Raw genomic sequence first — 24,816 nt, 5'->3', positions numbered from 1 at the left:
ACCATAGAAAGTCCCAAGTTCCCGAATCCCAAAGTTGTGCTTTTTCTCGGTTTCTGGCTTTTCTCACCACAACGCGCACCATGATTCCACTTCGGCAGATCGTTCGCCAAGGCGACCGAGTGCGGCTGGGGGCATCTGTTCCTATTCGCCATTTCTCTGTTTCTCGCTCCGTCGCCGTCGAGGGTGACGGTAAACCCCGTATGTTCTTCACCAACCTTGGGAAACTTGCAGTTGCTTTGAAGACCAAGAGAATCACCTTAAGGGCATTTTAAAGTATTTGGGCTCTAATTAATTTGGCTTTCAAAGAGACAGGAAACCCCTCCTCGAATCCAAAGCCTGCCGCATCAATCCCAAAGTCTCCGAAGTCTACCGCGACTCCTTCCCTCAAGCCTCGCCCTTCAATCAAGCCTCCAGGATCCGGGCCGCAAAACAGACCCCGGGCTGCGAAAGCTCTGGATGCGAGAGCATTTGCTGCGCCAAGAGCTGGTGTTGAACAACCCAAAATCATTCGCAGTCCCCGGCTTCGTACCGCTCGAGGAGGGAACCAACCCCAGGGCAAGCCCAAGCCTGCGGCAAAGAAAAACCAACGGAAACCTCGAACTAGAGTTTCAAGAAAGACGGAAACCGATGAGGGCGAGGATGTTATTGCCGCTGCAATCCAACAAATTGAGCAAGAACAAGTGATCAAGGCTCGACCGACTCCGGTTCGCTACGAACCTCAGGAGATTGATTTCTCCTCCCTCCAAGAGACCTGGCCATCTCTTCCCACTGACACAAACGCTCGATCTGCTGCGGTTCTGGAGAAACTCTCCAACCTCAGTGGCCGTTTCCCAAATGGGTATGTCCCTCCCTACGAACTGGGTAGACGGATCTGGAAAGGCCAGAATGTCTTGTTTCATAGTGAGGCGGAAAGGATGGAAGCCATGGACGAGGTTAAGCGACTGGCTCAGGTTCGTGCGGACAAGATGTCTCAGCAAAAGGGTGATCTCGTGGAGCCTCGTGTTGTCGAGTTCAATGCCATTAAGACGGAAGAATCCAAGATCTTGCTTGAAACGTATGCCCTAGGGAAATACCCGACGGTTGAGGTTGTTCAGGGCCAACCTGCGGTGCTTGGAGAGGTGGTGAAGAATCTTCGCAACAACGGAACATACCAAACTGCAGGCAAGAGGCCGCAGTTTTTGGCTAAGGTCGAGTCCCTACTGGCCTCCAGCCGTGTCAAGCGTTGAGAATTGCAAGTGTTGTTCTGTACTATATTGGCTGGATTATCTGGGCGCTTTTTGTTACTTTCTGCTTTCCACCCCCCCCAGGGAAGGGTTTTTGTGGCACTTTTGCCCTGCTCCTGTATCTAGAATTACATTTGTGACTATATTACAAAAGTAGCATTCTCATGCCTGCTCCAATGTCTTCTTAGCTGCGTCAAAGAGGTCCTTGACTTCTTTCTGGCCTTTATCAGTCGCCTTTTCCATCTGGTCATGAGCCTTGCGGACGTCATCTGGTCGCGCCAATTTCTTCTTTTGCAGATCTTGTAGACGTTTGTGCATAGCTCCTCTGGAGTCTCGGACCGTGCTTGCGGCCTTCTCAAAGGCCTGCTTAGCCGCGTGGACGCTTTGGTCCCGGGATTCCTTGGTCGGTGGAGGGATCGGAAGGTTGAGCTGAAGAGCGTTATGGGGGTCCGGTTGCGGCGTCAAGGACAAGTTTGAAGAGATAATCGCCGATGTCACCGGTTTGATATGCTGCACGGGAAGCATGTTAGCCAGTTTAGTGGCGGGTCACCGTGTGGCACAACTCACCTCTTCTTCAGCGACCAAGATTGTCACCATCCGTCCTCCTTTAGGCACAACCTGGGCTAAATCCCGCAGTTTGACCGATTCTTGGCTGTCTTTGCTCAACTGGACTTTCAACCCTTCGAGCGATGCGGTATTGAATCGCCCACCAGCGCGAAGCTTCGACAAGTCATCTTTTAGACGAGCAACAGCGGTTGAGATGCCAGTCTGAAGTTGAGTCAAATCTGATGGGTCTTCAGCAGCAACGGGGCTGGGCTCAGTGTCTGCTGAGGCTTTCTTTGCCTTGTCCTTCTTCTTTAACAATGCGGGTGAACAGGAGAAGCTCCGACCCTGGAGGAACAGGGGAGATAGTAGTGGAGGACATGGATTCCGGGACTTTCCATAAATCCGTTGCCGGGGGAGGGAGAGAGACAATCGAAGGAAACGATACATTGTAGAAGCGGTAGAAGGAAGAGTCTCGATGCAAAGGATACCCGGACTACTAGTTCTACGGATAAAAAAAAAATCAAACTCTACCCACTTAAAAAGGCCCATCAATACACTCAATCACAATGTAATTCTGATTCGTCACACATTAAATTTGCAACGTCGATCTTCGTCTACATAAAAAGCATACTTTTTCAAAGTGAAAAAAAAAAGACAAATAATAAAAGAAAAATCACTGCGCCCAAAGTTGCCCGGCTTTAAACACCAAAACATGGACCAACATGTGTGCCCCCATCTGATCTATATGGCGCAGATTGTCCTCCAGACGCTATCCAGAGGAAAGCGGGGAATTAGACAGACGTTGACCATCCTATGTTCATTGATCAATTTAGCGGGTGGCCATGGCCTTGGTGATCAGGCGCTTGAGGGCCAGCTCCTTCTTCTTAAGGTCCTCGGGGGTGGAGTCCTCAATCTCAAGCTGGGCCATGGCGTCGCTAAGAGCAGACTCGATCTTCTCCTTGTTGCCACGCTTCAGCTTCATGGACATGCCGGGGTCGGAGACGATCTCCTCAACACGGGAGATGTAAGACTCAAGCTGCTGGCGGGACTCGAACTTCTTGGTGAAAGCCTCATCGCTGGACTTGAACTTGGCAGCATCCTCAACCATCTGGTCGATCTCGTTGCTGGACAGCTTGCCGACAGCGTTGGAGATGGTGATGTTAGCAGAGCGGCCGGAGGTCTTCTCAGTGGCGGTGACCTTCAGGATACCGTTGACATCAACCTCGAACACACACTCAAGAGCGGCCTCACCGGCACGCATAGGAGGGAGAGGAGCAAGAGTGAACTCGCCGAGGGAGGTGTTGTCAGCGCAGTTGGTACGCTCACCCTGGTAGACAGGGAACTGGACGGTGCTCTGGTTGTCAACGACAGTGGTGAAGGTGCGCTTCTTGATGGTGGGGACAGTCTGGCCACGGTTGACGACAGGGGCGAAGATGTTACCCTCCATGGCAACACCAAGAGACAGGGGAACAACGTCAAGGAGGAGGAGGTCCTGGGTCTCGGCGGAGGTGGCCTTTCCGGAGAGGATACCGGCCTGGACGGCAGCACCGTAGGCAACGGCCTCATCGGGGTTGATGCTCTAGAACGGAATTGGTCAGTTTCTGTTATGATATAAGAAAGAATAGAAAATTTACCTTCTCAAGCTGCTTGCCATCGAAGAAGTCGCTCAGGAGCTTCTGGATGCGGGGAATACGGGTGGAACCACCGACAAGGACGATCTCGTCGACCTTCTTCTTCTCCATACCAGAGTCCTTAAGGACCTGCTGGACAGGGTCCAGAGTGCCAGAGAAGGCCTTGGCGTTCAAGTCCTCGAAACGGGCACGAGTGATAGAGGAGTTGAAGTCCTCACCATCGAACAGAGAGTCGATCTCAACAGTAGTCTGGGTAGCGTTGGACAGAGTACGCTTAGCACGCTCGCAAGCAGTACGCAGGCGACGGAGGGCACGGGCATCACCGGAGAGGTCCTTGCCGGTCTTACGCTGGAACTCCTTCTTGAAGAAGTCGAGCAGGTTGGTGTCGAAATCCTGACCACCAAGGTGAGTGTCACCAGCGGTGGCCTTGACAGTGAAGACACCACCCTGGATGTTCAGAAGGGAGACATCGAAAGTACCACCACCCAGATCGTAGATCAGGACGTTGCGCTCCTTGTCAGACTTGCCGGAACCCAGACCGTAGGCGATAGCAGCGGCAGTAGGCTCGTTGATGATACGGAGGACATTCAGACCGGCGATGGCACCGGCATCCTTGGTAGCCTGACGCTGGTTGTCGTTGAAGTAAGCGGGCACGGTGATAACGGCCTTCTCAACCTTCTTGCCGAGCTTGGTCTCGGCAACCTCCTTCATCTGTTCTCAATTGTTAGTAAGACGATCGATTCAATTTTAGCCTACAAGCACGTACCTTCATGAGGACCATAGAGGAGATCTCCTGAGGGGTGAAGGTCTTGGTCTCACCGAGGTACTCAACCTCGACGGCAGGGCTGACACCCTGGTCAACGACCTTGAAGGGCCAAGACTCGACATCCTTCTTGACAATGGGGTCATCGAAACGACGACCAATCAGACGCCTTCGCACTACCAGTCAGATACAACCAGAAAAAGAAAAACTCAACACTCGGGACTCACTTGATGTCGAAAACGGTGTTGGTAGGGTTCATAGCAGCCTGGTTCTTGGCGGCCTCACCAATCAGACGCTCCTTGTCGGTGAAGGAGACGAAAGAGGGGGTGGTGTAGCTACCCTGATCGTTGGCAACTGATCATCCCCAGTCAGTATGCACAATCATCACTTAGGAATATCGGAAGGAAGAACGCACTGATCTCGACATTGGTGCCCTCGTAGTTGGCAACGCAAGAGTAGGTGGTGCCTGCACAGTTCAGTCAGAGAGATTTGAGATTTGTGGGATTATTGCAATTATCATACCAAGATCGATACCGATCGCTCCGTCGTACACCGGAAGGTCCGCCATTGTGAAATTGAGTGGTAGAATTGGAGGAATGGAAAAAGGTGGGAAAGAGGGGTTTGGACGGGTCGAAATTTTTTTTTATAAAAGCAATGCCCACACTATGGGCAGGGCAGAAAACTTTGTGGTGGCGGTGTATCACGTGGTGTGGGAAGAGCCGAATGATGACTGATCATGTGTTTACATAATGAAAGAATTAAAGTTAACTAGACACACCAACTAGCTTAGTTAGATAGACGTAAGACTGCGCCCTATTGAAGGTCGTCATAGTCAATGATACTTTTACTTGGTTTCATTTATTACAAGACTGCTCAAAGTAACTCCCATAGAGAAGACATTCCAAAATAATTGGGGGAAATGCTAATAACAAGGTACATAAACAAGCAGATCCCATTGCCACTATAACACCTCTTCCCCTATTTATCGCAATAGGTTAAAAAATATGGTGACCCGCTCATAATCCACCTCGGAGCCTGGGGGGCCGGATTTAGGAGCTCCCCTAGCCGGTCCGGCTATGGCCTCCAAGTCAACCTTTGTAGTACCTGGTTGGAGTTGGATATCGTACGCCAGCGTAGATGCATCTCCAGTCGCATGAAGGCGTTGAGTGCCCATCATGGCAACGACTTTGACCTGCCGTTGCGCTGTACTAGCCGTTAATGTGGGTCTGACGGTCAACAAGTGATGTGAAGGGGATAAAGGGATAGTGATTGTTTGTTGAGACAATGTGGATGACGGAGGAATGTCCAAGCGAAAGTCTTCTTTCAGAGATAGCGAGGGGTGCGTGAGGATTTGAACATTGCGGATGAGTGCTGAGTTGGCATCTGGGTTGTTGGTTAGCGAAATAGGTCTTATATATCCCTAGCTCCACTGAAACCATGAAGCAGTTTCAGAGGTAAAAGAGAATTAGTCCTACCTTGACCTGGTCGTCGCCTAAGAGAATCCATAGGGGATAGCTCAAGAGAGGGATGCATCAATGCTGTGAGTAACGATCAAATGTTAGCATCTAAGCCAAACCCCAAGTTTCAGTTATCGTGCAGCCTCGCCTTACCATCCTGATGGGGAAGTCCACTTGGGGAGTCTAAGGGGACCCCATGTAGGCCAGCGGACGAGCGCATCTCGGCCCGTTGGAAGGATGCTACTGGCGTTTCGTCTTTTACGACCCCAGTTGTGTCGCGGCCATTGGCCAGACCGTGCGGTGGCTCCGAAGCTGACGGGGTGGTGGCCGCACTAGACTTCGGGCTTTCGATATTTCTGCGAAGAGATCTAGTTCGAGGTGACATATGATGTGTATCAACCTCTTGGCTGGTGGACCCAGTGCGGACTAGCTCTTGTTGTCGTTTGAGAGAATCGCTATCGACAGTGACCCCGGATGGCGTTTCATCGTCCCTTGGGGGTTCGGAGGTCTGTCGAGCCATCTTCAATGTTAACTTTTGCGCCCCCAGCTCCGGATTGTTCGAGGCCATTTTCAACTTGATGCGAGGTAATTCGGGGTGACCATCTACCTGAATGGGATCCGGAACAAGCTTCTTGGCCTCTGCCACTCGGTGTAGGAAATAATCCTGATAGCATGTCAGCCCATTTTGGTCGAAGAAAAAAGGAGCCATGGTGTAGAAAAAAGGCTTACCTCAAGCACACCCGCAAGAACAGAAATTTCGCTGCCATCCTCGTTATACTCTCGAGCATTTCGCCACAGATAACTGACCTCCTCTTCGAAAGACAGCCACGTCGGAAACGCAGTCATCTTAGTACCTTTCTTCCTTCCATCGGTACCACGGACCTTTTTTTGAATGCTGCGCAACGAGACTGGATGGTGGATGACTTCATAATAGTCCCGATACAGGTTGCGGTCTGGTTTACCGATGAACGGGTAAGCTACCTCCTCGCCACTATAGAGCATGATAAGTGTCACTTCAATTGCATAGCGTGGGTCACAGAATCTCACTCTGAGTCTTTTAGTCGGAATAGCTCCGATAGGATCTTGTCTTGCGCGGCTTGAAGGCTATCGCCCTCGAAGTCCACCTCGGGCTCATCCTCGTCATTTTGTGATCCGGAGCTGAAGTCTGCTTCGGCATCATCTACTGGCTCGGAGGATGCACGGTTTGACTCGTCGGGGTCCACAAGATCATCGTCCTATTGCATATCCACGAGGGTTAGTCCCCTCATTGCGACACGAGGCGTAGCTGATCGCAACTTGAGTCGCGTCGCCCGCATAGGTTAAGAGGAAGATAGTCTACGCGATCGAAGCACGGTGGCTATCACGAGCGCCATGCTGCAGATCCATCTTGTTTGTGGAAGAAGTACATCAAGGCGACTTACAGACAGTTTGCGACGCTTTTGACTGCGCAGCTTCAGTTCGGGGGAAGCTACTGCCGCGGCCACACGCCGTTTTGTGCTCATCTCGGGAGTAGTGGAGATAGTTCAGAGAGAACCCAACAAATAAAATGTAGCACAAATGGGAAAGCAAAGGACTCAAAGGATGCCCCAGAAACCCATACCTCGACGTGTGCAGACGCGCTGCGATCGTCCGAGTGGACCCGCCGTCTTAGGTAAGTGGTATTCGGCGCGTCAGCGTATTGGCGGGAATGGGAATACAGTGACAATGTGATTGTAACCTCTCATTCTCTTGTATTCTTGGAGATGATCAGAAGGATATATTCAATTGAAATAGAGTCCGAATCTTGATGTCCAAGTACAATCTCACGCACTCCATAGAATACATATAGAATGTCAAGAACAAGACACAAGTGTCGACACCTCAGGCCTCAACCTTCCCCTCCATCTTCTGCTCTTGCTCTCTCTCTTCCGCGTCCCGCAAAAACAAACTGGTTCGTGTCTCCAAAACACTCACGCCTCCACTTTCCCTGTTGGAATCTTTGGTGAGTTCATACCCTTTGGTTCTGGGAATTTCTTTTGAAAAGAGAGTGAGTGAAAGCGAGTCAAGCTTCCCTCCCAAAAAAAAAATATTCAATGCCGTGCTCCGAACTTCACATATTAACCTACGTGCCATAGAAGCAGAGATTCGACAATTTCTCCAATCCCCTTTCCTTTTAAGACATCATCCCTCTCCAATGGATATCGATCCGGTCAGAAGAAATAAGAAGCCCCGGCTCTTGTTAGAGTCGGAGCGCGATCGTCTAGATGAATTCATCGACTCCATCCACTACTCGGCAAGGCACGACCCCCTCACCCTCCACTTCATACCCGGCAGGCAACTAATGTAGAAGTAGATATTCGGACGACAAATTCGAATACCGTCATGTGCAGCTTCCCAAGAACATGCTTAAGAAGATCCCCTCAGACTACTTTGACAGCTCGAAAGGCACTCTGAAACTGTTGTGGGAGGAGGAATGGCGAGCATTGGGAATAACACAGGTACAGTCAGTCCAACATTCAGTCTGGTGATAATCTTGCTAATGCAGGACTTGGCAGAGTTTGGGATGGGAACACTATGAGGTGCATGAGCCGGAGCCTCATATTCTCTTATTCAAGTCCGTATTCCCCGGGTTTCCTCCCTCCGTTGTTCTCTACTGACCTCTTCCAGACGGCCTCTGAATTACCAGCCGCCAATGGCACAATAGACTCCTGATGATTTCGGTTGCGCAGCGGAGGTTTCCCCTCTCTTCCCTTTCTGAGACACAAATGTGATGAATCTCTTTTCTTTTCTTTGTTTTATTACATGGACATGCATCCGACCAGTATGTTCACTAGGATCCACAACATCTTTCTCTATGGAAGTTCTGGAATGAGATATGATTCAAAATGTTACCATTGCTCATGGACTCGGTAAAGGTGCTTGATCTACGCGCAAAAGTGAACCTACCCTGTCATAGATAAGTCCCCTTTTTTTCCTCTTGTTAAACCACATTCTGAGCCAACCATTCGGCCCATTGAGCCGCCGTGAAGCTGCTGCTGATGCTTCGCTCCTCTACTCCCTGGGCTGCATGTTAATACCTTATGAGAATCGCTACAGTCGAGGCTCTCTTACATTGAAAAAGACGGTGGGAGAGACATGAACCCCAATCACTCTATCCGTCTAGCTAGCATTAGGCGAAGTCTCAGAATTAGGGGCATCTGTTACTTACTTTGATGATCCATTTGAGATCATTGGTGATCTGGTTCCCGACGTTCATGTGTCCATCTTCGTCGGGTACTTCAGGGATCCTCAACAAATCCAAGAATTTTCTCTCGTCCACGCCAACAGATCCGGCAATATTGGCCAGCCGTCCGTATGTGGTATTGCGGGTTTCGTTCACCACACTCACATCGAAAAATTCGGTCTGGTGCTTGAACAATGCGGCGCTAAAATCCCAGAACTTCTCAGGGGCCAGACGAAGAACCGCTACTCCAGCTTCGTGAGTGAGTGTGGACGAGGGGTGCCATGGCTGGATATGCTGCCGAAATAAGACCTGGAGCCGGGGACCATACTGCAGCGCAATTTGGGGACTCATCGCATAAAAAGTATTGAACATCTTGGCAGAGAACTGAAAGAATTTTTAGTTTGATGCATAATTCCCTCCTGTGAAACTAACTCACTGGGCAAACATAGTCAAGATCTGGAGATCGTCAGCTTCTCATTCTTGTTCACTTTTAGCTATACCAATCTAGACATACACAATTCCAGCGTATGCTGGCTCTCCTGGGGAGCACTAGCTGAAAGCTTAAGCCCTGCAAATTTAGGAGGGACCGACATGGTTTGGGGGAATTTTGTATTTGAGGGAGAAAGGCGTTTATGGACTTTTCTTATAGTAAGGAGGGGTGCTGACGTTACCCCGCCTCGGCATTACTTAGGATTCATTATTACATCACAGAGCCTTTTGATGCTGGGCTGATTTTTCTTCTGATCCACATTGAAACTGAATATGAGATTCATATACCACAATCTGTTTGCCCGAGTTTGCTAAAATTCAAGCGATGCCGCATCTTTTATCACCATGGGCATTCGTCTTATATATAATTCGAGTTGAATTGAGACATCAGAATCTAGAGGGTTTATCGGCGAACTAGGCAAACGTATCGGAACAGGCGTGGTCTATTCACCAGTTCTCGTTTCATAGCTACGTTCTCTGCAATATCAATTGCCAATAACACACGGCCTGTTGTCACTAGGCGAAGAGGCCTGGTGCTTTTCTCTAGTATGCTTGACCTAGACAAGGGACATCATAAACAGGGGGGTCTGTATTCAATCAAAAGTCAGCGGCCCCCAAGCGGTCTTTGCTTCCTTAAGTTTACATCCCGCAATGACATCTCAACCGTGCGCCATCCAGACTTAGAAGGGTCGTATTCACCGCGCACCTCGAATCTGCAGAATCCATTGGGCCCCTTAAGACCGACAGGGCCAGAAATGAAGAATGTTCCCCGAATAGGTGTTCGTGGGGTCTTGGCCTGGTATTCATTTAGTCGCAACCGAAAGGCAAGAGATGCCAGGTGTAGATCTGACCCAGGACCTAAATCAGGCAAAGGGAGTCGTTGTAACGACGATATGATGGAAGAAGGATGAAGCTCAACGTCTTCATTTGGAGGAAGATTCCCTGAGGTCTCTTCAGGCACGGCGGGCTGAAGACTGGGCTGTTCATGACTGAGGTTTTCGTTATTTGAAAGAATACGCCGTTCACTAAAGCTCTCCAGAGCATGAGGTGTATCGCCCCTGAAGCGAGCTAGTTGTCTTCTCAACAATACTAGATAGGCATCTTTGATAGCAAGTGCCACATGAATGGGTTTCATGAAGGTCTGTACCTTATCGCCGATTTCGGGATCGATGGGTCTCGTAACCCAAGCCACACCATCATCTGTAACTTCGATACTAAGTCAAACATGTTAGTACCTCCGGATTAGTCGATTTCCCAGTATACATACCCAGATCGTAGATATTCCGGAGGAGCGCGATGCGGAAATTGATGTACAAGCCAAAAGCCAGTCAGGGAGAGGGGACTCCCGAGTATCTGGGACAACTGGCCCGAGGCACTGTCTCGAACAATAGCGGCAAGTTCATCTGAAACGATCAGCCAAATAAAGACACCAGATGGGTGGTCACCTACCTCTCAATTTCTTGAGTTTCTCCCGATCTTTGGATATTTGCACAAATTCTTGCCATTCTGGATCCGAAGCAGTATAGAGCTCGCCTTCTTCCAACCAGGACCAAGTCAGCGGGACAAACAAGGGCGCCCCAATTTCCTCCTCATCTTCCAGCAACTCTTCACCCCTGTAGGGACTCCGGCGCAAACCAGTTGCTTCCGGAGTTGACTCGGGCGACGCATCAATCTCGCGGGTATCATCGTCAAAGCGGACTAGAACGAATGAACTCCATAACTGATATGCGGCACCATAAAGAAGACACTTGGAGAAGAATGATCTAATACAACTTGATAAGCATGGTCTCCACATCAATGTAGACGGGGTCAGAGCAACTCACCTCAGCCAAGGCCGTCTGAACCTCACATGCCGGACAGTCGGGGTTGTATGGATGAATTCACGAGGGCCAGAATGGAAGCGAAAGAGGCGGGCTTGGCTTCGGAATATGTGCCTGAGCCGGAGCATTGAGACAATCCAAATGAGTATGCTCGAAAAAGATGATGATAGAGAGAGATTTGAGGCGCGGCTCTTGTGGCGGGTGACCACGTGATATCTTATCGCAGCCGGGAGACCTCCACGTATTCGGGAACGTATTAAGGGTTCTTGTAGCTTGACTCCGGGAAGCTTTGATTCTCCCCTGAACGAGAAATCCACACATTCTTATCACACGAAGGCCTGCTACGACAATACTAATTCCCACCAGCTCCCCCCAAGGCTATTTCCAAAGAGAACCTACAAGATGTACTGGGTCTCCAAGCTCCTTGCCCTCGCGGCGACAGGTGCTTTGGGGACGAATGCGATGGAGGCCTCGATCTTCAAGTTCCCCTCGGACCTTCCCTTGGACTCAGGATCTGTGACAGTTTCTGAAGATTTCGCGCAGCTCGCTTTGAAGATACGCGTGGAATCTTCTCTAGCATCGGTTCTTCGAGGCATGGAGACTGAAGCGGATCGCCTGGACCAATTTGCCGATACCCAATTGCCTCTTTTCGGTAGCAATTACGAAATACCTGGCAAGAGTTTGGTTATTTTAGAAGGATATGATGGGGAAACCGGTATGAAGAGCACGCTGCTAGGATGGGTGATGTCAAAGCTAATCCTTTACTTCTTCCACTAGACATGAGCATGCGCAAGAAGCAATTACCCAATCTTTTCGTTCCTAGTGCCTCTTACGACTTGATCAACGAGCCGTTCACATCGCTTGTGGAAGGCGACAATAAAGGGAGCCACTGCACGTACCACAAGGGCGATGGCAAAACGAAGTCTACTTGGGTACGAATTTCCGCCCTATTCTAGCGCTGTTGGACGGAAGAAAAGGTCATCCAAACAAAGGAGATGTTCATTGCGCTAACAGCATGAATTAGACCGCCAAAGACTGTCTTTTCAAGAACCCAGTTCTTTCTCTCGGTCAGAACTTGTTCGATCATGATCTTTTGGATCTTATCGATTCGTTAGAGACATGGGTGAGCAAGGATCAAAAGACAACCGCTACCCGGTTATCGTTCAAGGTAATTATCTTTTCCTCGACTTGGAGAGACTAATGCTAATTTTGTATCTTTTTTATTGTCAACAGGCCGCATCCGATGATAAAATTCGCCATATCAAACCTTTGGAGTCGATTTTCCAGTATTTGGCCAAGTTATCTTCCGCCGACAAGTGGGATGTTACAGCTGTGATCCTTACCGGCTCGGAGCACGATTCGGAAGCCCGTAGGAATATTTCCCAGCGTGACGAGAATTGGGCGGAAACATTCTCATCTGCGTCCGAGGCACAGAATGACCTTCGAGACCTGTCTCTGCACTCGAACCTCGCCCCTGTCTGCCATACTTCCAACTCATCTTGTGCAGAGTCAACTAACAACTGCTCTGGACATGGGTACTGCTACCTGAAATTTACATCTGGTGGCGAAGCTACCACCGGCAACTGTTATGCATGCCGCTGCCAACAGACCGTGGTGCGGAAAAAGGATGGCACTACCCAGAAGGTCCAGTGGGGTGGGCCAGCGTGCCAGAAAAAGGATATCAGCTCACCATTCTTCCTGATTGCCGGAGTTAGCGTCTTTGCTGTCATCATGATCAGTAGCGCGGTTGGAATGTTGTTCAGCATGGGTCAGCAAGAGCTGCCTAGCGTGATTGGGGCTGGAGTAGGCGGGTCGAAAGCGCAGACATGAAATTAAGTTTTCTGGCCTTTGTCTCTCTTTAACTTTCGGGTTCTTTTTTTGTTCCTCTGCAGGGCTACCGGCTTTTTCGTGTATATTTGGCCCAGGGGGTCTTGTTACACTTATTTACTTTGGGGCTGGGCTCTTTCCCGGCATATCTAGATTCTTGTCATGTGTGTATAGCTACCCACCGGTCCTAAGTGAGCCCTGGAGATGGGGCTGCATAACGAGCTGATGCTATTTCGATCTATGCTCCATGATCTCGCTTGGCCGTCGAAATTTTGAGACTGATTGCTTTATATCACAACTTAAAATGATGACATTTCGATACCCGTAGGCATTGTACCCGTTTTCCCGTGGTCACCTAGCCAAATTAATATATATGTATCCTTGGTGCTAAGAATCCATCGTGACGTACTTCAAGTTCGCTCGATGTCTGAGTACCATAGACCCAGATGAGATAAGATATACGAGAGGGATGGATCGCAAGCAGTTTTGCCAATGGTGGACCATTCAAAGTAACCATTGGAGGTATTGAGAAAATTAGAATTGAAAGATACATCCAAAAAGTGACTCGTAATTGGTCGAGATCGTAAGTCTTCATCTTTACAGATCAGGGCCAAGTCCCCGATTTACCCCTGAATACCCCACTCCTCCACGAGAAGTGACTTGACAGGGAAGACCAAAAGAAAGAAGAGAAGATCGTTAACTCATAAATGGCCCAGAGTGGCTGATAGCCCGCGTACGCCCGCAGGACCCCAGTGAATCAATAAATTACACAAAATCAAATATTCGACAATGAAATGGCTGTGCTGAACAAACATTCCAGATGTTGATGCAGCATGCAGGTATTTTGGGGAATCAAGGAATCGTAAGTAGAAACGGTGGTGCGAAATTTAAAGCCCGGCTTCAAGTTGACCAGGTGTGCGGGACTGTTCAACTGACGTTTGGTCAGTCAAGGCCCCAGGAGAGGGTGTCGAGGAAGTATTGGAAGAATGCCCACGCGGACGCATCGGAAAAAGCCGTGACCAATAAGACTGGCGTGGTAGACTTTCTTGAATTTCAGGGTCTCGGGGCGTGCGCCTCGAGCGGCCTTCAGGTTGTGAAGACTCCAAGTGGAGTTCTGAGTGTGAGTTGTGGAACATACGTCCAGGAAGGGCCATCTGCAATCGAGATAGAGGGGTCTGATTGCTCCTGGGGTGAGTTGCACGAGGTCTCGGCAGGATATCGTTACGACTTGATACCGTGCGACGCCCTTGCCGATCCCCTGATAATGTTCCTTCAGTTGCGTGTGCACGAGGCTTGGGGACATAATAATCGGCTTTGCAAAGGGGACAACAAGCTCTCCGACTAGTCAACCAAGGATCGACACACGAGGCATGGAAAGCATGTCCGCAGGTCAGCCCACGGATATCATCATCATCCTCAATTATGTCCAAACAGATCGCACAGGAATCCCCCGGGTTGGGAAGTAGCTCCGGCGGGACAGCTTTACGAATATGATCGCCTTCTTCGTCTTCTTCTAGGTCAATATTTTCATTGACCAGGTTGTGCTGCCACTTCTCCTCCGTCATGTCTGCACCCATTTCGCCCTGGGAAATGGTTGCGGAATGAGTAACCTTCTCCCTAGACTGCATGTTTGATCCGGGTTGCGAATGGGAGGACTCCTGTGGATTTAGAATACCACTCCCATGCTCTATCTCAGCGGGGGTAAGTGCAGTCATTTCTGCACCATCTGGTGCAGATACAGCCCCCTCCTCATGCATCAGGCTCTGCGGCCGGCTATTAGGAGCGGTGATGCCTCCTTCTGTTGGAAGACCTTGGTTGGCGCGCGACGACCTCCAGACTTTGTATTTCATCAAGGGAAATCTCGCATTAACTTCGTCCATCGTCATCAGTCTCTTTTCTCGTCGTCTCCGATGGGGCCGAGGCATGGCCACCAGGTCAATGGGTTCCCCAGTCTCTTCGCTGCGCAGCTGCCGATTCCGTTGGTTGTACCGGAAACAATACTTGACCCCGACAATAATCCTAAGTTACCGTCAAAACTTCAGTTCTCTCACCAAGAAATCGAGTTGGAACTAGGGTGGTTCAGAAGGAACCCGTGAAAAGAAACATACCATAGATTGGTGAAAACAACGCCAAACCCAAGGGCCACGAAGAAGAGAAGAGGGGAGCTGGTCGCAGAACCAGAGCCACTTTCACTGTTAGCCGTAGTAGTCGCTGCAGGACTGGCAGCGGAGGTCGTAGTTGCATTCATTTTTCCTTTTTTATTGGTTTTTCTTTCTTTCTTTCTTATACAGACGTGCCCGAGGGAATTGGTAGTCAAATGGAAATGGAGAACGTAAATCACTTATAAGGGTCTTTGAATTTTCAACCCAGCGTCCCTGGATCCCGAGGTTCAGGATGGCCTCACCGCGAGGACAGAAAACGATGAGCTGCCGCTCAGGAGAGTGGAGTGGAAGTCATATAGCCAGTGACCACGACAAGGGCGGGTACAGTGGATAATCGACCACGTTAGGGTCGTGTTTCTCTGTACCTAGGCAAGGGTCTCATGTCCCTGTAAAAAACGATAGTATGGGGGTTCAAGTGGATTACCCCGAGCCAAGGAGCTGTAGAGAGGGGGAAGGAGATCGAGACTTGAGGCTGGAGTCACGGGAACTAAAATTTCAATACATACCGTACAAGAACCACAACTTTGTACACGTACCTTTTATATTAGAATGGTCGAGATTCATAAAAAAAAAAAAAAAAAGGAAGATTCTTATTGACACATATATGTATATAAAGAGAGTATCATTCGTTTACCCGAAAGAACAAAACATATTTCACCAGCCACTTGAGCATCTTACAATAAAATACCAAAGTATACCTTAGTCTCCCTTCCGAATCTGTATCTTAATTGCAACCCTCCCACATAGTACACCAGATCATCATGGCTGAATCCGTAGCGACCGACCCCTCGAACCCGGTGGTGTTCTTCGATATCGCCCTTGCAGGTATGTATCCATGCTCTCACCCGCGACTTGCAAACTAATTCCCATAGGTCAGCCTCTGGGCCGAGTGAAAATGGAGCTTTTCGCCCATGTGACCCCACGGACTGCTGAGAATTTCCGACAATTCTGCACGGGGGAGAGCAAGAACTCCAAAGGACAGCCTCAGGGCTACAAGGGGAGCAAATTTCACCGCGTGGTAGGTACCCTACATTGCAATTCAGTTCGGGGTGCTGACAACAGTAGATCAAAGATTTCATGATTCAAGGTGGAGACTTCATCAATGGAGACGGCACCGGATCGTGTACCATCTATGGAACGCCCAAGTTTGCGGACGAAAACTTCGCATTGACCCATGACCGTCCAGGTCTTTTGAGTATGGCTGTAAGTCTTCCCATCACCTCTTGAGGATCCTTTTGGCTAAGAGGTTAGAATTCGGGACCCAATACCAATGGTTGCCAATTCTTTGTCACCACAACCGCAACGCCTTTCTTAAACAACAAACATGTCGTGTTTGGCCAAGTCGTTGATGGATTAGACGTGATTCGTATGATCGAGAATACTCGAACTACAAGGGACAAACCAAATCAAGACGTGACAATTGTGCAATGTGGAGAAATGTAGATACCAGATAGTTTGATAATGCAACGAAGTTACCTCAAGGAAGAAAAAGGCAAGAAAGGAAAGGAACCAAAAGCAATCTGCATTTCTCGCTGAATCGACTACACTAGATATACACGGTCATGGTTCGGAATGGGCTAAGATGAACACTCTTTCATCCAAACATCCAAACGTAACAATTGGCATCTGCTAGAACATCACCAATAAAGTTGGAAATGAGCGCCTTATGGATCCAAATCCATATCCATTGGATCATCATGATCGGGTTGCAAAATGTTATTATTCACGTCTGAGTGGCTGGCAGATGAGGACTGGCAGGCACGAGCTCGCGCTCTCGATTCAATGATTGCTTTGCGCACACTATCTTGCTCCTTGGGAACCGTCAGAGAAGACGGTTCGGTGTAGAGAACTAACTCTTTGCCTTGCGCTGGGTTGGATGACAGCACCGACTTGGGCAATGAGATCATTCTGGCCGCCAGAGGGAGAAGCACCAGAGTATCGGGTGGATCTGGTTCCGCTAATTCATGATCCAAGTCGTAGATATAGGTGGTATGTTCGGTGTCATCTAAGTGCATGGCCGACTCATGGGAAGGCGTGTCATATTTGGTCCGAGCACAGGCGTCATGATCTGCCAAAGAATGGGTTAGCTGATTCAACTCCTTTCTCTCCTACTTCTCGGAGGTCGGACAATCAAAAAAGGGAGAGAAAGAGCAGAAGCGAAGCAGAAAAGATAAAAACCCTACCGATCTGAAGAAAGCCGAATCTCTTGGTTAGTGGTTGCGCGCCATCTGGATCACCATCGGCGGGACGCTTTTTGCCTTGGGACTTCTCTTCACTCCGTGCCATCCACACCCCCTGTCTTGCACCGGATCCCACTGCGGAACCCCCGGGATCAGATGCTTCTATTTGTTTCTCTGTAGTTTCTCGGTTGATATTCCAAAGATCCAGAGAATTCGAAGCGAGTGAGAGGGGAGGGGCTATAGTCCCATTCGTTAAATGCGGGTTCCTGGAATTCAGAGGGGGAAGTGGCTTTGACTCATCTCTTTCGGATTCCACCTTTCTCCCCTCCTCGCTTTGTTCGCATTCGCCCACTCTTGTCTCCCCCCATTGTCAGGATGGCGTCCGATACTTCGACTTGGTCGGCTCAGCGTGTTCGAGAGACCTTTTTCGACTTTTTCAAGGAGAATGGCCACACTTTTGGTAGGAGACCCCGCGATTTTTATTTTTTTGCCCCTCCAAACTGACCCCCCGCCACTATGGCTCGCAATTACAGTGCCCTCCTCTTCTGTCGTTCCATTGTCCGATCCGACCTTGCTCTTCACCAATGCTGGAATGAACCAGTTCAAGTCGATCTTCCTGGGCACCGTGGACCCTCAATCAGACTTTGCCAAACTGCGCCGCGCCGTGAATTCGCAAAAGGTATTGAAATTTGTCTTTCAGGACCAGCAAAGATCTCTCTACTAATCATTGGTCTATCGCTCTGTTTGATAGTGCTTGCGCGCTGGTGGAAAACACAATGTAAGTCCTCTGGAACTCCCAGAAGCTCCTCACGGTTGCTAATGGTCTCTACGTAGGATCTCGATGATGTGGGCAAGGACAGTTATCACCATGTGAGTACCTCTTCCATGTCTTTTTTCAGGGACAATACTTATATATCGGAACCAGACCTTCTTTGAGATGCTTGGTAACTGGAGTTTCGGCGACTACTTCAAGAAAGAAGCCATCTCGTATTCGTGGACCCTCTTGACGAAGGTCTATGGCCTGGATCCTGACCGTCTCTACGTCACTTATTTTGAAGGAAGTGAAGCAGGTGGCCTGGAACCAGACCTTGAGGCAAAGGAACTCTGGAAATCAGTCGGTGTTCCAGAATCTCACATTATTCCCGGCAACATGAAGGATAATTTCTGGGAAATGGGTGACCAGGGCCCGTGTGGTCCATGCAGTGAGGTGCACTACGATCGAATTGGCGGTCGTAATGCTGCTGATCTGGTCAACCAGGACGATCCAAACGTGCTGGAAATCTGGAACAATGTGTTCATCCAATATAACCGAGAAGCAGATCGGTCTCTACACTCCCTGCCCAACAAACATGTCGATACAGGAATGGGCTTCGAGCGACTCGTGTCCATTCTTCAAGATAAGTCCTCGAACTATGACACCGACGTCTTCACCCCCATCTTCCAAGCCATTCAAGATATTACCGGGGCTAGGGAATACCGTGGACTGTTTGGAGCTGAAGATACCGACGGTATCGATACTGCCTATCGTGTAGTGGCGGACCATGTGCGGACCTTGATGTTTGCAATTTCGGATGGTGCTATTCCCAACAATGAGGGTCGTGGCTACGTCATTCGTCGAGTGTTGCGCAGAGGAGCTCGATTTGCTCGCAAATACTTCCAAGTGGATATTGGAAACTTTTTCTCCAAGTTGGTCCCAACAGTGGTGGCCCAACTTGGCGAGCTGTTCCCGGAGCTCAAGAGAAAGCAACAGGACGTGATGGAAATTCTTGACGAGGAAGAGCTATCCTTTGCCAAAACGCTGGATAGGGGCGAACGCCAATTTGAGCAATACGCCCAGCAAGCTAAGGTGAAAGGTTCTGATAAGCTCCACGGTGCCGATGTATGGAGACTGTATGATACCTTTGGCTTCCCTGTCGACCTCACTCAGATCATGGCCGAGGAACGTGGGCTGCGCATTGACGACGTGGAATTTGAGGAAGCACGCCTGAAGGCAAAGGAAGCTAGCAAGGGTCAGAAAAAGACTGCTGCAGATGCCGTCAAACTCGATGTTCATGATCTGGGGAAGCTGGAGAAGATGGTGGATGTTCAGAAAACGGATGACTCTGCCAAGTTTGGACGAGGTAATATCACTGCCCACATTAAAGCGATCTATCACGGTAAGACCTTCTATGACAGCACCAAGTCTGCCCCCGATGGAGAACAGCTTGGAGTCATTCTTGACTGCACCAACTTCTATGCCGAACAGGGTGGTCAGGAAAGTGACACTGGCAAGATTGTCATTGATGGACAGGCCGAGCTCGAAGTCGGTGATGTTCAGGTGTACGCCGGATACGTTCTTCACACGGGTTTCATGAAGTACGGAGCCCTTTCCGTGGGGGATACTGTGATTTGTGAATATGACGAGCTTCGTCGTTGGCCCATCCGGAACAACCATACCGGTACTCACATCCTGAACTTTGCTCTTCGGGAAATTTTGGGGGATGGAGTCGAGCAAAGAGGATCTCTTGTGGCAGCCGAGAAGCTTCGGTTTGATTTCTCTCACAAGGCAGCCATCTCGGACACCGACTTGGAGAAGATCGAAGCCAAGGCTACCGAATATATTCGCCAGAACTGTGCTGTGTACTCCCAGGAGGTCTCTCTGGCGACGGCGCAGCAGATCTCCGGTGTCAGGGCAGTTTTTGGAGAGACATACCCCGATCCGGTTCGTGTCGTCTCTGTGGGTGTTGAGCTGGAAGAGATCTTGCGGAATGTTCAGGATCCCCGCTGGCACGAGGTCAGTATTGAGTTTTGCGGTGGCACACATGTCCAGAAGACCGGTGACATCAAAGACTTGGTTATACTGGAGGAGAGTGGCATTGCCAAGGGAATTCGCCGTATCATTGCCGTCACTGGTGAAGATGCTCACGAGGTTCAACGGCTTGCCCAAGAATTTGAGAAGCGTCTTGACCGATTGGACTCGCTGCCTCTGGGACCTGAGAAGGAGCGAGACGCCAAGCAGGTGCAGGTGGAACTCAACCAGCTTGTAATCTCTGCAGTGCAGAAGGCGAAACTCCGGGAACGGTTTACTGCCATCAACAAGCAGGTCCTTGATGGCCAGAAGGCCCAGCAAAAGCTAGAGATTAAAAAGGCTGTGGAGGCAATCACCACATATTTCAAATTGCCGGAAAATGAGAACTCGTCATGTCTTGTTGTCAAACTTCCGACGCCAGCAAGCGCCAAGGCAGTCAGTGAATCTATCAACCATGTCAAATCGAAAATGCAAGGTAAGAACGTGTATGTTCTTGCCGTGGACTCCGAACAAACCCGAGTTGCGCACGGCTGCTATGTGTCCAAGGTATGTAACCACTGCTTTGGTTGAGGATGGTAATATTGGTTCGAGTTTAACATTATTCAATATAGGAACTCGGCGACCAGGGTGCCAGTGCAAACGACTGGGCTGCTGTCGTCTCTAGTGCTGTGGGCGGCAAGGCTGGAGGGAAAGGATCGACTTCTATTGGCAATGGTGTCAACACAGACAAGGTGGACGAGGCTGTTTCACTAGCTTCGGACTACCTGAGTAAATTCAAGCTCTAATTTGGTTTGTTTGTGATTCTTCGGGTGACTTCAACGATAAGATTGACCATCTATATCTGCAATCTATGTCTGTTTTCTTTCTGCTAGGGACTTTAGAAAATCCAAATGAATCGACCAAAAGAAATGTTGTTTTACATGAATTTCTTTTTTTTTGTGAACGAGGAACTACTATATATGGTACTAAAATTTATATACATTCTCAAAACCTCGATGTAGATATATAAAAACGTTTTTAGGGTGCTGAGATTTCCAAAGGCAAATTTTCCCAGGTATTAAAACTTTTACCTAGATGCTACGTTATCTATTCTACCTTTAATTCTTTCTTAGATAAGTATATATGGTTAGGATAATTAGTATGGGAGTATATTCTCTATGTAAATATATGCTTTAGAAATATCAAATAATAGCCTAAACAAATATAGTATACTATAGCGGTATTAATATATACTATAGCGGTATTAATATATATAGTAGTAGTTTTTATAAGTATAACTATTACTAAGTATAACTATTACTAATAGTCACTAACTAACTATGGTTTCCTAAGTATTCACTACTATAAGGAGCTTATGATCTAGAGAAGATCTAGAAGACCTAGAAGAGATAAGATTATAATTTATTACTATCTAGCCTATTATTATATAGTGCTAACTAGTTATAGTAAGTATCGCTTATAGTAGTTATATATATATATTAGTGCTTATCCTTAAGTCTTAGTTATAATCATACTATTACTATTAGGCCTTATATAGGCTTAGATCTATAGAATAGACTCTTATTAGGTAGTACTAGATAGTAGCGCCTAGTTAAGCTATACTTAGGATCTATATTAAGTAATAAGAGACTAAGTATACCTCTCCTAGTAGGGTAGTTATCTTAAGTATAAAATAAGTATAAAGCTAGAACTATAGGTTCTAAGTAATAATATATAATTAAACGCGAAGAATTAAATATATATATAGTAATAACTATCCTTATATATTCTAGTCCTTCCTATTAGGGCGATAGGATTCCTATTCTTCTATTAGAATAGGATCCTATCCTATTATTAGAATAGGATATTATATATAACTAACTATCTTATATTAATTAGAAGTATATATTATATTAGTAAATAATAGACTAGAAATAGTCTTAGATAATAAGAGAGTAGAAATCTAGTCTATAGAATTATAAGAAATAAAAGGGCTAAGTAAGAAGATAGTAAAAGGAATCTAAGAGGAATATAAAATAGTACTAATATAGTATAGATTTAAGGTCTAAGATAATATAGATTATATTAGTTTTAAAACTAATTCTTAAGAAAGAGAAGAATTAAAAGAGAGAGATTCTTCTTCTTCCTTAATATAGAGAAAGTAAGAGCTAAGTAAGAGCTAGATAAATAGTTTATAATAATCTTACTTTAAATATCTCTTTATTATAGACTAGCTCTAGATAAGTCTAGAGCTTACTCTTAATCTAGATACTAAATTAGAAGTAATTTAGTACTATTTTAGGATATCTAAAGTATCCTATAATTTCTATCTTAGAAAAATAGATATTTATCTTTTCTTTTATAATAACTATTCTCTCTCTTTCTATAGAATTAACCTTAATTCTAGATAAAGAATAGTATAAGAAGCTAATAGAAGTTTAGGGAATATATATTAAAGAAATTCTAGTTATATATAATATATATTTTTTTATTTAATATAGTATATAGTAACTTTAAAATTTTAATTTACTCTTAGATACTATTTTACTTCTATATTATATCTATATTATAGTTCCTATAATTTAGTATACTAAAGTAACTATAGTAATATAATTATAGTATATATAATACTTTTATAATTAATTACTTACTTAGACTTTAATTAAGTCTATAATAGATATTATAGCTAGGATTAAAGCTTTTACTAATCTAAATATATTAATCTTAATATCTTATTTATATTAAGATATAACTATTATATTATATAACTATTATACTCCTACTAAAAAGATATATAAGTAAGTTAATATTAGAATAGTAGAGAATATAGCTAATTTTAATCTTATTATTAAATAGGCTATAAAATTCTAAGAGCCTTTAGGAGCTAAGAATCTACTAAAAGAGGACTAAATAGAAGATAAATTTTATTCTAGATTAAAGTAAGTAGTTTATAACCTAAAATAGAGCTTAGAAGCTTTTCTAATAATATATTATATTATATATAATTTAATAGCGAAAAAGATAGTAATTCTAGTATATATTAATTTACTATTATTTTAATATTAATTTATTAATCTCTTACTTTTAGATTACTAAAGTAAATTATTAGAAATATCTTATTTAATATAGATAGAATACTACTTTATATTATCTAGCTAGAGTAGACTATAATATAATAGGTCTTTAATATAAGTATTTACTATAACTTTAAAAAAGTAATAAAAGATATATTTACTAACTAATAATAAAGTATATACTCTTAAAAGAGATTAAATAGGCTATTTATATTATTTAGGGTATAGATAAAGTTAACGCTATTAATAATTATAAAAAAAATAATCCTATAGAATTATAAGTAATAAAGATTAAAGAGACTTTCCTATTAAAGCTAATTATAATTTAAGTATAAAATAAGATAAAAATAAGATAAAAATAAGATTAATTTAAAGTAGAAATAAGAATTAAATATATTTTCTTAATTTTTTAAATTTATTAATTAGGGCTAGTATATTAATATTTTCTTTTATTACTTATTAATTATATTTTAAGGGCTAATCTTTTTATTTTAATAAAAAGTAATTTTTTTTATTAATCTTCTTTTTTTCTTTAATTTCTTCTACTTCTTAATTATTCTTATCTTCTAGAGATAAGAATAGTATAGTTTTATTTTATTCTTACTTTTAATTTATTTATAATTTAAGTAGTAATATATAGAAGATATTATAGATTTTATAATATTTTATAAATAGAGTAATTTAATAGACTTACTAGCTAATTTAATCTAGTATTTTAAATAAATTAATAAATTTAGGGGTAAGCTTTTTTACTAGAATCTTTAGTTATAGATTTCTTATTAAGAGAGAAATAAGATCTCTTTTTTTAAAGATAATATCTATATACTTCTTATTATATTATTTCTAGTGCGATTTAATAGTGATTTACTACTATTTTTTAAGCTTTTTTTATATTATTCTTATTTTTATTATTCTAGCTTTAACTTCTAGGACCTCTCTTTCTTTAGCGCTAATCTTAATATATATATAAAAGCTAGATTAATATTCTATTAAAATAATAAAAGATAAGACTTTTATTATAGAATTAATAGTGCTATTATAAATAAATTCTATATTTTAAAGTAGAGTTAGCTAGTTAGTTTACTTAGTATTAATAAAGTAATATAAATAATATTCTAGAACTTAGTTTATTCTCTTAGTTTATCTATTAATTTAGGGATAGAATACTATAAAGAGATATTACTTTATATATAAAAGATAATATAAGCTAGACTAGAAATTACTTATAAAAACTAATCTATAATTAGATATAATTCTATCTAGAGCTCTATATTTTAGTTCTACTTTATTATAGAATAACTCTATTAGTTTATTTAAATTAATTATTATAGAAATAGTAAAGAATAGGGCTATTTTTATATAGTAATTAACTATAACTAAAATAGAGTTAATAATTAATTCTTTAAAGAAGATTTAGAGTAAGCTAGTAATAAAATCTATAATTAATTTAGACTAAGATTAAAATAGAATTAGAAGTAAGTTTAGTTTATTATATAAATAATATCTTAGTAAAGTAATATCTTAATATATAGTATATTCTTTAATATAATCTTTTATTTCTTAGTTAATTTACTCTTAATAGAAGTTTATTTTTAATAGCTTATTTATTTTATACTTCCTAAAATAGCTAGTTAAAGGATTATTATAGTATAATTCTAATAGGATTTATCTTAAT

The 24,816-nt window shown here is 45.0% G+C and overlaps 12 protein-coding genes across 12 annotated transcripts; 5 read left to right on the top strand and 7 right to left on the bottom strand.

Moving 5' to 3' along the window:
- Positions 1 to 80: 80 nt before the first annotated feature.
- On the top strand, positions 81 to 1,226 carry N7503_003755 (uncharacterized protein; the record flags this gene model as incomplete). Its single annotated transcript, XM_057063302.1, has 2 exons — positions 81 to 198; positions 307 to 1,226. 2 exons carry the CDS (start codon positions 81 to 83, stop codon positions 1,224 to 1,226), a joined length of 1,038 nt encoding a protein of 345 aa, XP_056924217.1.
- A 159-nt stretch (positions 1,227 to 1,385) lies between these two features.
- Positions 1,386 to 2,216, bottom strand: N7503_003754 (ribosome-recycling factor; the record flags this gene model as incomplete). Its single annotated transcript, XM_057063301.1, has 2 exons — positions 1,386 to 1,733; positions 1,791 to 2,216. 2 exons carry the CDS (start codon positions 2,214 to 2,216, stop codon positions 1,386 to 1,388), a joined length of 774 nt encoding a protein of 257 aa, XP_056924216.1.
- Positions 2,217 to 2,598: 382 nt separating this feature from the next.
- Positions 2,599 to 4,731, bottom strand: hscA (putative Hsp70 chaperone (HscA); the record flags this gene model as incomplete). Its single annotated transcript, XM_057063300.1, has 6 exons — positions 2,599 to 3,348; positions 3,404 to 4,111; positions 4,167 to 4,332; positions 4,391 to 4,517; positions 4,579 to 4,629; positions 4,686 to 4,731. 6 exons carry the CDS (start codon positions 4,729 to 4,731, stop codon positions 2,599 to 2,601), a joined length of 1,848 nt encoding a protein of 615 aa, XP_056924215.1.
- Positions 4,732 to 5,145: 414 nt separating this feature from the next.
- N7503_003752 (bromodomain-containing protein) lies at positions 5,146 to 7,122 on the bottom strand (the record flags this gene model as incomplete). The annotated part of the gene is made up of 6 exons (XM_057063299.1): positions 5,146 to 5,546; positions 5,639 to 5,701; positions 5,774 to 6,284; positions 6,350 to 6,611; positions 6,668 to 6,855; positions 7,042 to 7,122. 6 exons carry the CDS (start codon positions 7,120 to 7,122, stop codon positions 5,146 to 5,148), a joined length of 1,506 nt encoding a protein of 501 aa, XP_056924214.1.
- A 671-nt stretch (positions 7,123 to 7,793) lies between these two features.
- Positions 7,794 to 8,303, top strand: N7503_003751 (cyclin-dependent protein kinase regulatory subunit CKS1; the record flags this gene model as incomplete). Its single annotated transcript, XM_057063298.1, has 4 exons — positions 7,794 to 7,897; positions 7,953 to 8,097; positions 8,155 to 8,213; positions 8,267 to 8,303. The coding sequence occupies 4 exons, from the start codon at positions 7,794 to 7,796 to the stop codon at positions 8,301 to 8,303; spliced, it is 345 nt and encodes a 114-aa protein (XP_056924213.1).
- Positions 8,304 to 8,579: 276 nt separating this feature from the next.
- On the bottom strand, positions 8,580 to 9,415 carry N7503_003750 (DsbA family protein; the record flags this gene model as incomplete). The annotated part of the gene is made up of 5 exons (XM_057063297.1): positions 8,580 to 8,657; positions 8,711 to 8,758; positions 8,808 to 9,206; positions 9,259 to 9,278; positions 9,337 to 9,415. The coding sequence occupies 5 exons, from the start codon at positions 9,413 to 9,415 to the stop codon at positions 8,580 to 8,582; spliced, it is 624 nt and encodes a 207-aa protein (XP_056924212.1).
- Positions 9,416 to 9,915: 500 nt separating this feature from the next.
- On the bottom strand, positions 9,916 to 11,259 carry N7503_003749 (uncharacterized protein; the record flags this gene model as incomplete). The annotated part of the gene is made up of 4 exons (XM_057063296.1): positions 9,916 to 10,525; positions 10,579 to 10,714; positions 10,761 to 11,074; positions 11,135 to 11,259. 4 exons carry the CDS (start codon positions 11,257 to 11,259, stop codon positions 9,916 to 9,918), a joined length of 1,185 nt encoding a protein of 394 aa, XP_056924211.1.
- A 274-nt stretch (positions 11,260 to 11,533) lies between these two features.
- N7503_003748 (DUF3844 domain-containing protein) lies at positions 11,534 to 12,961 on the top strand (the record flags this gene model as incomplete). The annotated part of the gene is made up of 4 exons (XM_057063295.1): positions 11,534 to 11,846; positions 11,909 to 12,063; positions 12,156 to 12,299; positions 12,365 to 12,961. 4 exons carry the CDS (start codon positions 11,534 to 11,536, stop codon positions 12,959 to 12,961), a joined length of 1,209 nt encoding a protein of 402 aa, XP_056924210.1.
- An 884-nt stretch (positions 12,962 to 13,845) lies between these two features.
- On the bottom strand, positions 13,846 to 15,206 carry N7503_003747 (uncharacterized protein; the record flags this gene model as incomplete). Its single annotated transcript, XM_057063294.1, has 2 exons — positions 13,846 to 14,977; positions 15,067 to 15,206. 2 exons carry the CDS (start codon positions 15,204 to 15,206, stop codon positions 13,846 to 13,848), a joined length of 1,272 nt encoding a protein of 423 aa, XP_056924209.1.
- Positions 15,207 to 15,881: 675 nt separating this feature from the next.
- cyp3 (putative peptidyl-prolyl cis-trans isomerase) lies at positions 15,882 to 16,563 on the top strand (the record flags this gene model as incomplete). The annotated part of the gene is made up of 4 exons (XM_057063293.1): positions 15,882 to 15,945; positions 15,993 to 16,138; positions 16,186 to 16,323; positions 16,372 to 16,563. 4 exons carry the CDS (start codon positions 15,882 to 15,884, stop codon positions 16,561 to 16,563), a joined length of 540 nt encoding a protein of 179 aa, XP_056924208.1.
- Positions 16,564 to 16,680: 117 nt separating this feature from the next.
- N7503_003745 (uncharacterized protein) lies at positions 16,681 to 17,576 on the bottom strand. Its single transcript, XM_057063292.1, has 2 exons — positions 17,304 to 17,576; positions 16,681 to 17,188 (listed from the first exon to the last, which is right to left on the bottom strand). The coding sequence occupies exons 1-2, from the start codon at positions 17,404 to 17,406 to the stop codon at positions 16,785 to 16,787; spliced, it is 507 nt and encodes a 168-aa protein (XP_056924207.1). The 5' UTR covers positions 17,407 to 17,576; the 3' UTR covers positions 16,681 to 16,784.
- A 2-nt stretch (positions 17,577 to 17,578) lies between these two features.
- Positions 17,579 to 20,903, top strand: N7503_003744 (alanine--tRNA ligase). Its single transcript, XM_057063291.1, has 6 exons — positions 17,579 to 17,760; positions 17,834 to 17,979; positions 18,052 to 18,078; positions 18,135 to 18,170; positions 18,226 to 20,634; positions 20,700 to 20,903. Exons 1-6 carry the CDS (start codon positions 17,676 to 17,678, stop codon positions 20,871 to 20,873), a joined length of 2,877 nt encoding a protein of 958 aa, XP_056924206.1. The 5' UTR covers positions 17,579 to 17,675; the 3' UTR covers positions 20,874 to 20,903.
- The last annotated feature ends 3,913 nt before the right edge of the window (positions 20,904 to 24,816 follow it).

Source organism: Penicillium pulvis, assembly GCF_028828015.1.
Source record: "Penicillium pulvis strain IBT 33274 chromosome Unknown contig_1_segment0_segment0, whole genome shotgun sequence".
Lineage (NCBI taxonomy): Eukaryota > Fungi > Ascomycota > Eurotiomycetes > Eurotiales > Aspergillaceae > Penicillium > Penicillium pulvis.
Note: the sequence above shows the minus strand (reverse complement) of the source record. Positions and strands in the feature narration are given on the sequence as shown.

Excerpts from the sequence above, each read along its gene's own strand:
- N7503_003745 (XM_057063292.1), bottom strand. The coding sequence starts at position 17,406 with ATGGCACGGAGTGAAGAGAAGTCCCAAGGCAAAAAGCGTCCCGCCGAT. Across the intron at positions 17,189-17,303 it reads ATTCGGCTTTCTTCAGATCG|ATCATGACGCCTGTGCTCGG; the intron begins GTAGGGTTTTTA and ends ATTCTTTGGCAG.
- N7503_003744 (XM_057063291.1), top strand. The coding sequence starts at position 17,676 with ATGGCGTCCGATACTTCGACTTGGTCGGCTCAGCGTGTTCGAGAGACC. Across the intron at positions 17,761-17,833 it reads GGAGAATGGCCACACTTTTG|TGCCCTCCTCTTCTGTCGTT; the intron begins GTAGGAGACCCC and ends TCGCAATTACAG. Across the intron at positions 17,980-18,051 it reads GCGCCGTGAATTCGCAAAAG|TGCTTGCGCGCTGGTGGAAA; the intron begins GTATTGAAATTT and ends TCTGTTTGATAG.